This window comes from Desmodus rotundus, chromosome 12 (genome assembly GCF_022682495.2).
Source record: "Desmodus rotundus isolate HL8 chromosome 12, HLdesRot8A.1, whole genome shotgun sequence".
Lineage (NCBI taxonomy): Eukaryota > Metazoa > Chordata > Mammalia > Chiroptera > Phyllostomidae > Desmodus > Desmodus rotundus.
The window spans coordinates 51,646,353-51,657,527 of NC_071398.1; the positions used below are offsets into that span (position 1 = coordinate 51,646,353).

The window sequence follows — 11,175 nt, forward strand, 5'->3', positions numbered from 1 at the left end:
CACATTGATGCTTCTCTCCCTTTCTTTCTCCCTCCCTTCCCTTCTCTCTAAAGAATAAATAAAATCATTAAAAAATAAAAAGAAATATTATGTGGATAAAAGCGTTCCCCAATGGGCAGTACATAATCACTGATAATACAGGAAACAGGGTTTCTATGAGAACTAGGGGTAGAACTTGTCAACATAAGAAATGTCCAAATTGTAGAGAATTTGTTTTACACAGTTCTTTTAAAAATCTTTACCTAAGGATATTTTTTTCATTGCTTTTTAGATAGAGAGGAAGGGAGAGAGAGGAGAGAGAGAGATCTGTGTGTGACAGAGACATCTCTTGGCTGCTTTGTTGTGTTTACCACAAACGGTGACCGAACCCACAGCCTGTTTATGTGCTGTGACTGGGAGTTGAACCCGTGACCTTTTTGTCTACCAGAAGATACTTCAACCAACTGAGCCACACCAGCCATGGCGAAAATTTTTATAAAAGTTTATTTGATGGGGTGGAGGGATGGGGAGAAAATGCAGACAATTGTAACTGAATAAAACTAAAAAAATTTTTAAAGTTTATTTCAGCCAATAATATGCCATGCCTGGTAGCAAGATCTCAACTACTTGTAGAATAATCATTGTGCAGCTTCTATCATGCTGTTGAAATTTAGGAGGGAACGTAAGGACAATCACGTGAGTTTGAGGACAGCAAAGTGGGGATTGGATGGCAGGATAGTTAACAGAACTGTGAGCTCTCATTAGGGTTTATGATTCCTTCCACAGTTACTACTTTTGCTATCTCAAAGCTGTGTTAACCACGATGAACAAGAACAATAGACAAGACTGCCCTAAAATCTTTCACTAAAGTTTTAGGCTGGAGCCGTGACTATCCACCAAGCCATGCTCAGTTAGGAATTTATGATCGGGACACCCTGGGCGATTACTTTCCATAGAACGCCTCTTATCCCCACCCCGCACATACTGCTGCTTGTTCACCTGATTCAGAATATCCACCTTCTTCCTTCATAACCATGGCTCTGGATGGAGTCATTTCTACTTTCTCGACCAATCATAATACAACAAAAGACAAGTATTCACCTCACACTACGTGCATTTTGAGAGCAATAACAACGTGTCCAGCTATGACTGCACTTTCGTGTGTGAATGTCTCCATAGAAGGATACGGCCATTTAGATCAGTAGATTTGAAAGCATCTCAAAAATTATGTCTTTAGCTGCAGTAAACAATGAGCAAAGCCCCTCTCCTGGAGGTAAGAATACTTACTTTTGCGTGATTCTTGGCAAAGCAAACATTTTAGTGGGTCAGGATGAAAAACGTCTTCCTTGAGGCCTCTAGATCCCCGCGAACTACATTACCCAGAAGACATGGAGCTGAGTTAAGCCAATAAAAGAATAGGAAACATTTTCGTGACTTTTAGCATTTAGGAGGGACTTCTGGTGTCCTAGCGGCGTTTTTTTGTGTGTGGGTTTTTTGTTGTTGTTTGTTTTAACCTCACGGGGTTCAGCAGAGACATTCGACAGAAGATAGGAGGCGCAAAGCAGTTGCGGTCTCTCACACGTGGCTGCGAGGCTCCGCGACGCCGCACCCCTTAAGGTGACCCGCGCCTGGAACAAAACACACCCAAGTGCCAGGCTCTTCCCTGCTGCTCCCGCCTCCCCTGCCCACAGAGTCCGATGGCCTCCACGCTGAGGGGCCTGGCTGAGGTGAGTGCGTGTCCCCTGGGCCCTCCCTCCTACCCCCAATCCCTTATCCCTTACCCCTTACCCCACCCCATGGAGCCCTGCAGCCCCGGTTTCTTCTGTCCCCATCTTGACAGGCCAGTGTGACCTTCGACGATGTTGCCGTGCACTTCTCCTGGGAGGAATGGAGGCTGCTTGACGAGGCTCAGAGATGCCTGTACCTTGATGTGATGCTGGAGAACTTTGCTCTTACATCCTCCCTGGGTAGGACTCTCACAGTCACACCTCTGACGTGGACTAGGCTCCTTTCTGCCTCACCCTCCTCTCCCCAGAGGGTGCTCTGTCCTTCTCACATGTGGACCACAGGCCCTGCTTCCCTCTGCAGCCCGCTGTGTTTCTAGGGCTGGGTGGCTGCACTGCCCTCTTCTCTGGGCTGCAGCCCCAGTACCTGCTGGACTGACCTCTTCTCCTAGGGACGGATGGCAGTGAGCCTGATGCATTCCACTGCGCTTGCCCCTCCCTAGTCGGCTCACTGTGGCCGGATCCCTGGTACTTGTTTTGATCCCTTCCTTTAGCTGACATTTCCCAGGGCCTCCCTGTGCCACGAGTCTCAGGCATTGTCATATTCACCTTTTACCTGGACCATGGACATCTTTCCAAGATGCTTTTGCACATTTTCAGAATTTCCTGTAGATCTCTTTTTGGTTTTGTTCCAGCGTTGCTGATATGTAAAATGGTGTATTTGAAGTGTAAAATGTGATGATTTGATATATGTAAATATGGTGAATTAATTGTGAAATCAAGTTAATGAACACTTTGGTCACCCGATACAACTTTTTTTTGTTGGTAATAGTGCTTAAGCTATACTTTCCTAGTAACTTTTAGGTGTAAAACACAGTATTATTAACTGAAGTCACATTACAGTTAATAAATTCTGAGGTTTTACATTAGATCCTCAGAACTTATTCATCTTATAAATGTAGTTTTGTATCTTTTGACCAATAACTACCCATTTTCCCCTCTCCCTGGCCCTGTCATTCACTGTTTCTGTGAGTTCGACTTCTTTTATTTTACACTTCACATCTGAGTGGTATCATACAGCATTTGTCCTTTTTTGACCGGCTCATTTCACTCAGCGTAACGGCACCCGGGTTCATTCCAGTTGTCACATATGCAGGATTTCCTTTTCAAAAAAATATTTTTCTTACTCTATTATATTCATTCTATTTATTTATTTTTTAATTTTGGGAGGATTTCCTTCTTTATTAAGGCTAAATAATATTCAAAGGGTGTGTGTGTGTGTGTGTGTATAAAGAAACATTTTAGTTCGATGTAGTTCCTCTTGGTTATTTTAGATTTTTTTTCCTCTGTTACTTTTGGTGTCATACCCAAAATAATCTTTGACCAGGACACTGTCAAATTCATCGTGAAGAACTCTTGCTAGTATTTCTGGTAAGGCAGGCCAAGCGGTGTAGTACTTTTTCGGCTGTTTTTAATCTAGAGAAGTCTTTATTCTCCTACCTTTCTGAGGGACAGCTTTGCCAGGAAAAGCATTCTTAGTTGGCATTTTTTCTCTTCAGTTATTGATTTCATTTCCCATTCTCTCCTGGTGTGCTCAGTTTCTGCTGACAAACTGACTGATAACTAATTGTGGTTTCCTTGTATTTAATGACTTTCTTTTCTTTTTCTGCCATCAAAATTCTTTTTTAAAACATTTTATTTATCTATTTTTTAGAGAGAGGGGAAGGGAGGGAGAGAGGGAAAGAAACATCAATGTGTGGTGGCCTCTTGTGCACCCTTACTGAGGACCTGGCTGGCAAGCTGGGCATGTGCCCTAGACTGGGAATCTAACCAGTGACCCTTTGGTTTGCAGGCCGGCACTCAATCCACTGAGCCACACCAGCCAGGGCTCAAAATTCTCTTTGTGTTTGATTTTGAAAGGTTCATTATGAAGTGTCTCAGCAAAGATCTCTTTGTTTTGAATGTGTACATGGACCTGTGAGCATCATGTACCTGGATGTCAGCATCTTTCTCCTGATTTGGGAAGTGTTCAGCCATTATTATTTCTTTTTCTTCTTGTTCTTCCTTCTTCCTTCTTTCTTCTTCTTTTTGTTCTTCTTCTTGTTCTTCCTTCTTCTTTCTCCACCTCCTCTACCCCTTTCCCCTCCTTCCCCTCCTCCTTCTTCTTCATTATTATTCTTCCTCTTCTTCCTTTCTCCTCCTTCTCCTTCTTCTTCCAGGAAGACAGAGAAGAAGAGAGGGAGAGAAACATCAGTGTGAGAGAGAAACATCCATTTGCTGTATCTCTACAATGCCCTGGCAAAGAACAGAACCAGCACCCTGGGCGTGTGCCTTCATGTGGAATCAAACCAGTGAACTTTTCTTTTATGACACCCAACCAACTGAGACATACTGGTCAGCGCTCAGCCATTATTTCTTTCAATAAGCTTCCTCGTGGCTGGTGTGGCTCAGTGGACTGAGTGCCGGACTGCGATCCAAAGGGTTGTGGGTTCAATTCCCTGTCAGGGCACATGCTTGGGTTACAGGCCAGGTCCCCAGTATGGGGCATGCAAGAGGCAACCACACATGATGTTCCTCTCCCTCTCTTTCTCCTTCCCTTCCCTTCCCCTCTCTCTAAAAATAAACATATAAAATATTTGTAAATAAATAAATAAATAAGCAAGCTTCCTGACCCTTTCTCCCTCACTTCTCCTTCTAGACCTCCCACACTGCCAATATTATTTCCCTTGATGACATCCATAAACTATGTAGTCTGTTTCCAGGCTTTTTCCCCCTTGACTGGATGATTTGCAGTGACCTGATGATGGGTCACATCAGAGATTGTTCTCCTGCTTCAGTAACTTGCCATTGACGTTCTCTATTGTGTTTTTCATTCCATTCTTTGTATTTTGGGGTCCTGAGGTTTTTTTCGAGCTCCTTTAAAAATGTTTTTTTTTGTCTCTGAACTTGATGTGTTCATGCACTGTTTTCTTGATTTTCCTGAGTTGTCTCTCTGTGGTCTCTTGGACCTTGGTGAGCTTCTGTAAAACAGGTATTTTGATTTCTTTATCCAGAGCTTTGTTGGCTTCACTTGGTGGAAACTTACTGTGCTGTTTTGGTGATACCATGGTTCCATGATTCTTCGTGTTGCTTACAGCCTTTTATTGCTGTCTTTCATTTGACAGATCAGTCACCGCTCCTGTCTTTAACCGCTTTTTTCTCGGTGTAGAAAGGTCTCCCCATTGGGTCGGTTGCAATGTCATTGGACTGCCAAGGTGTGGCAGTTTGGGCTCTGGGGAGGAACCAGCATGTTACCGCCAAGCGGCTCTGTGAGCTGAGGTCAAGCATGGCAAATAAAGTAGAGAATCTCAATGCCGAGGCAGCAAGGTTAACGCTCAGCTATTTATTCATGTTGAAGCTGTGTATGGTGTGAACCAGGACTGTGTTCTGATCATACCAGGAACATTTTCCATGTAACCAGTGTTGTGTGTGTGTGTGTGTGTGCCATTGCCACCTTGCTGACTAGTCCATTCTATTACTCTGTCATGTTCACTCTGATTGTAATCCATAGAGAATCTCCACCTCTCTGGACTTCATATCTCACACATTTTTCTCATCTCTCCCCCCACTGCTCTGTGACATCAGTTCAGTACACCATGAGGTTAGCATGCATCTGTGCATTAGCCTTGAATGGCAGCTACTCTGCTGCAGTTCGGTTTTCCTGGGTTTCGACATGTGTTTTTATACAGCCTCATGTCACCAGCAGTAATGTTTTTACAAAAATATTGGCAGAGGGCTTTTTAAAACCCTTTACTAGTATATATTTTATGCTGCATTTACTCCTTGGCCATACGCTTTTTTTTCTTCAGTTTCTTCTGGAATATCTTTTTGTTCTGTGCAACTTCCTCTTTTGGTTTAGGAACAGTCTGCTGTTTTTCGGTAGGAATCATCTCCATGTGGCAGGGAGCGCTCATGTGTGTGCTGATCCACCCACGGGCTCTGTAGCTTCAACTCTGCCTCTTGCGAGCTTTGTTCACCTGGATGTGCACAAATCACTGACCGGATAATCTACATCTAAACCTTTAAGTTCAGCATTACTCTGTATTTTAAGCACGTGCAGCAAAAAATCAGTACTCTTTTTGGGCCACTGGACTCTGTGTCCAGCCCTACTGTCTGGCCCGGGCACACCTACCAATGGCACTATTGTAACAGTGGAAGGGCACACATTGTGTTTGCAAAACGACATCCTTCAGGTACTTGGTGGCTTTTCATATACACATAACCTCGATGACCTGGGCTGCTGCGTGGGTGTTCTTAGAGTAAACACAAAGATTTGAATCTCTTGATTTGTATGATTTTGTGGGGGGTTCTGGGTCAAGTGAATAGCAAACCATTTTCAGAGGTCACGTCTGGTGGCTTTTGGGAGGGAGAAAAATAAGTTTTAGAACATGCTTATTTTCCTTATGTTATACCTTATTATTGGGTCTTTTCCAACATGAGAACTTCACCATTTTTTTGTCTTAGAGGTGTAGTAATGCTCAGGAGCTACTGCCCCAACTGGATTTTGACTCCCCTCATTGAAAACTGTCCCAAAGACTCATTCCTAGATGTAACAAACACATTTGTGATGACATTGCATTCCTCTAGTCAACATGTGCTTCACCAGCATTTATTTGCATTCAGGTGGTTGCTGTGGACTGAAGGACAAAGAAGCCCCTTTTAAACAAAGTGTTTCTGTGGGAGTGTCACAGGCCAGCACCTCCAGGGCAGCTCTCTCTTCCCTGAAGACCCACTTCTGTCAGACTTGTGGTCCAGTCTTGAGAGACATATTCCACTTGGCTGAGCACCAAGGAACACCACACAGCCAAAAAGTGTTTAGGTGTGGGGTGTGTATGAAACAATTTAATTGTAGTGGAAACCTCCAAACACACCAGGAGCAGCACCTGGCAGAGAAACCCTTGAGAAGCAGTGTGGACAGGACCTTATTTGTGAAGAGCTATGAATTCCATGTTTCAGAGAAGCCCTTTACCTGTGACAAAGTTGGGAAGGACTTCCTGTCCACTTCAGAACATCTACAGCAGCAGAACACTCAGGTCAGAGAGGAGCCCAACACAATCACCCAGAGTGGGGCAACGGTACAAAAGAGAAAAACTGGTTCCACCCTGGGAGAATGTAGAAAAGCCTTCAGCCACAAAAATTCACACGATCCAAGACAGGATGTTCGCACTGGAAGACAGTGTTTTCTATGTGGTGAATGTGGAAAAGCGTTCAAGTATCGATCTTCATTAGTCGTTCACCCGAGAGTTCACGCTGGTGAAAAACGTTTTGTATATGGTGAACGTGACAAGTCTTTTAGGGAAAACTCAACCCTTGATCAGCATCAGAGAATTCACTGTGGGGCAAAGGATTACACAAGCAGCAAATGTGGGAAGTCCTTTAACAAAAAATTTGTCCTTTATCCCTGGAGGAGTTATATCGGAAGAAAATGTGACTTGTGCCACGAGTGTGCGCAGTCGTTCACCCGTAGATCCATCCTTATTCCACAAAGGACATGTCATAAGGGAGAACGGCGTTATGAGTGCAGACAATGTGGGAAATCCTTTAGACGAAAATTTTGGCTCATTTTCCATATGAGAGTTCACACTGGAGAAAGGCCTTATCAGTGTAGTGACTGTGGGAAGTCTTTTACCTCTCACCATGCAGTCTGTGATCATCAGAGAAATCATACAGATAAAAGACCTAATGAATGTACGGAATGTGGCAAGTCCTTTACAACAAAGTTTAACCTCACTGCACACTGGAGAGTTCACACTGGAGAAAAACCTTACCGATGTACTGAATGTGGAAAATCTTTTTCATATGTCTCTGGCCTTCATTATCATCAGACTGTTCACACTGGGTTAAGTCCTTATGAGTGTAGGGAATGTGGGAAATCTTTTCCCAGGAGCTCAGGACTCATTCGACATCAAAGAACTCACACAGCTGAAAGGCCTTATCAGTGTAATGAATGTGGGAAATGTTTTACTACTAGTTCTGTCTTTCATTTTCATAAGAGAGTTCACACTGGAGAAAGACCTTATCAGTGCAGTGAATGTGGAAAATCCTTTCTTCAAAGACATCAACTTCTTCTACACCAGAGAGTTCACACAGGAGAAAAACCTTACCAGTGTAGTGAATGTGGGAAATGTTTTACCACTAGCTCAGTCTTTCATTATCATAAGAGAGTTCACACTGGAGAAAGGCCTTATCAGTGTACTGAATGTGGAAAATCCTTTATTCAAAGACATCACCTTCTTCTACACCAGAGGGTTCACACTGGAGAAAGGCCTTATCAGTGCAGTGAATGTGAAAAGTCTTTTGCATGTGATTCCCACCTTAGGGCCCATCAGAGAGTACACACAGGAGAAAGACCTTATGAGTGCAGTGACTGTGGGAAATCCTTTTCCCGAAGGCATCACCTTCTTACACACCAGAGAGTTCACACAGGAGAAAGGCCTTATCAGTGTAATGAGTGTGGGAAATCTTTTGTATCTGGTTTTAGCCTCAGAAATCATGAGAGAGCTCACACAGGAGAAAAGCCCTACGAATGTAGTGTGTGTGGGGCATCTTTCACCACTAAGAGGAAACTCCGTTACCATCAGGAAGTCCACAGTGGAGAAGGGCCTCATGAGTGCCGTGAATGTGGAAAGTCTTTTACCTCTCGTTACGCCCTCCGTGATCACCAGAGAAATCATACAAGCAAAAGGCCTTATGAGTGTACTAAGTGTGGGAAGTCCTTTACATCAAATTCTAACCTCATTGCACACTGGAGAGTTCACACTGGAGAAAAGCCTTATCAATGTACTGAATGTGGGAAATCTTTTTCCTCGGGCTCTGGCCTCCGTTATCATCAGAGTGTTCACACGGGATTAAGTCCTTATGAGTGTAAGGAATGTGGGAAATCTTTTCCCAGGAGCTCAGCACTCATTCGACATCAAAGAACTCACACAGGTGAAAGGCCTTATGTGTGCAGTGAGTGTGGGAAGTCTTTTATCCAGAGAAATCACCTTCTTGTACACCAGAGAGTTCACACAAGATAAAGGCCTTATGATTGCAACAAATGGTCAAAATCCTTTAAGGATAGTTCCCAGTTCACTGGTCAGTTCACAATGGTTTAGGGCATGTGAGTGCAAAAATGTAGGAAATCCTTTAGCCACAAATCTCATATTCTTACTACCTTAGATTTCATATTTGAAAATTGTTTTTTGGGTGTGGGAATTGTAGGGAGTGTTTTAACTGTATCTCTGGTGTTTGTTATTGTCTGAGAGTTCGCACAGGATGAGGCTTGAGGTAGCAAAGATGAAAAATCTTTTGCTGGCTCTTGACAGTCTCTTCACCACCATGGAGTTCAGTCAGGAGAAAGTCCTTATAAGTAAGTGCATGGAATATGAGAAATCCTTCGAGTTTACCTCATCATCCAGCACAGCATTTACACTGGAGAAAGAACTCACATGCGCGAGGGAATACGCACTTCCGTTGTTCAGTGCGGTGACACTGGAAGAAACCACGAGGAGCCGTCCCTCTGAATTCGTTCTCGTATGTCCAGTTGTCCACAGGTGGGAGCATGTTGACGAGTAGTTTCTTGTATTTATTAGCTCTCTGTGCATGTGGTAATATGTCTGCTCATACTTTTCTCTTTTATGAACTGTCATTTTCCTTTCCTTACCAGTAGTACAATGAAGAAATATATTGGAATTTTACTCATTCTTGAATACACAAGTGACATCTTTGCTTAGTAGATTGTTTTCAATATTAAAAATGTTAATATTTTTAGAAAGATTTGATTTATTTGTTTTTAGACAGAGGGGGAGGGTAATAAAAAGAGAGGAAGAGAAACATCAATGTGTGGTTGCTTCTCATGCACCCGCTACTGAGGACCTGGCCCGCAACCCAGGCATGTGCCCCAATTGGGAATCGAACCAGCGACCCTTTGGTTCACAGGTCGGCACTCAATCCACTGAGGCACGCCAGGCACATGTGTTTTTTTTTAATATTTTATTTATTTTTAGAGCTTGAGGAGGGGAGGGAGAAAGAGAGGGAGAGAAACTTCAGTGTAAGATAAACATTGATTGCTTGCCTCTTGCACGCCCCAAACCCTGGACCTGGCCTGCATCCCAGGCATGTGTCTTGATTGGGAATTGAACCTGTTACCTTTAGTTTGCAGGGTGATGCTCAACCCACAGAGCCACACCAGTCAGGACTCTTTTCCTTATTTTTTAATTTTGAATATTTCATTAATCCACAGGTTGTTCAGAAATATATGGTTTAATGTCCACATACTTGTGAACTTTCTTGCTTTGATCCTATTATTAGCTTCTAGTTTCAAACCCTTGTATTTAGATAAAATTCTTGATTTAATTTCAGTCTTATTAAATTTATAAGTGTTTTAACGAAACCTAGGATCTCTCCTAGAGGATGGTCTCTGTCCACTTGAGGATGTATATTCTGTGATAGTTTGACAAAATGACCCATATATATTTATTAGTTCATTTTGGTATAAAATGTTGTTCAAATAAAAAAACCTGTTGTTGAAGTCAAATATCTTTTTACTGATTTTCTGTCTGTATGATCTGTCCACACTTGGAAGATGAGTATAGAACTGTGCTATTATTATTGTTCCATTGGCTTTCTTCTTGAAAAATGTTTTACTTATTTATTTAATTATTTTAGAGAGAGAGAAAGGGAGGGAGATGGAGAGGGAGAGAAATATGCTTGCATCTTGTATGCACCCAAGTGGGGACTGAACCCTCTACCCATGCACGTGTCCTGACTGTGGATTTAACCCGGGACTTTTAGCTTTGCAGGACCATGCTCAACTATCTGAGCAACACCAGTCAGAGCTCTTTAGCTGCCCTTTTTTTTTTTCCAATCCTCACCAAAGAAAATATTCACTAACCCTAGAGAGAGAGGAAGGGAGGGAGTGAGAGATAAACATCAATTGTTTACATCCCATTAGTGTCCCAACTGGGGATCAAACCCACATCCTGGATATGTGCCTAGACTGGGAATTGAACCTGCAACCTTTTGTACCAGAGGATGCTCCCATAAACTGAGCCATCAGGCTAGGGCTGTCTTTTCTATAGCCCAGTCTTTTAATATTTACTAAATAAAATTAGTGGCGTCTATGTTTGGTGCATTACATTTTAATTGTTACATCCTCTTGATGCATCAATTTCTTCTTTTATTATTGATTTTAGAGACAGTAACATCGATCTGTTGTTCCCCCTATTCATTTATTGATTGATTCTTGTATATGCCCTGACCAAGGATTGAATCCGCAACCTGCTGTATCAGAGTATATTCTAAGCAACTGTGCCACATGGCCAGGGCCTGAATCAATTTATCTACCCTTTTTAAAAACAGAATTTATTTATTTTTAGAAGAGGGGAAGGAAGGGAGGAAGAGAGGAAGAGAAACATGGATGTGTGAGAGAAACATTGATCAGTTGCCTCTC

General features: G+C 42.8%; 1 protein-coding gene across 1 annotated transcript; it reads left to right on the plus strand.

Moving 5' to 3' along the window:
* Positions 1–412: 412 nt before the first annotated feature.
* LOC112313607 (zinc finger protein 256) lies at positions 413–10,236 on the plus strand. The gene is made up of 3 exons (XM_045203418.2): positions 413–1,706; positions 1,820–1,946; positions 6,366–10,236. Exons 1-3 carry the CDS (start codon positions 1,677–1,679, stop codon positions 8,759–8,761), a joined length of 2,553 nt encoding a protein of 850 aa, XP_045059353.2. The 5' UTR covers positions 413–1,676; the 3' UTR covers positions 8,762–10,236.
* Positions 10,237–11,175: the final 939 nt, after the last annotated feature.

What these genes read in the sequence shown, in the direction of transcription:
- LOC112313607 (XM_045203418.2), top strand. Translation starts at nt 1,677, where the DNA reads ATGGCCTCCACGCTGAGGGGCCTGGCTGAG. An exon ending in CGCTGAGGGGCCTGGCTGAG is followed by an intron (nt 1,707 to 1,819) that starts GTGAGTGCGTGT and finishes CCATCTTGACAG; the next exon opens with GCCAGTGTGACCTTCGACGA. An exon ending in TGCTCTTACATCCTCCCTGG is followed by an intron (nt 1,947 to 6,365) that starts GTAGGACTCTCA and finishes ATTTGCATTCAG; the next exon opens with GTGGTTGCTGTGGACTGAAG.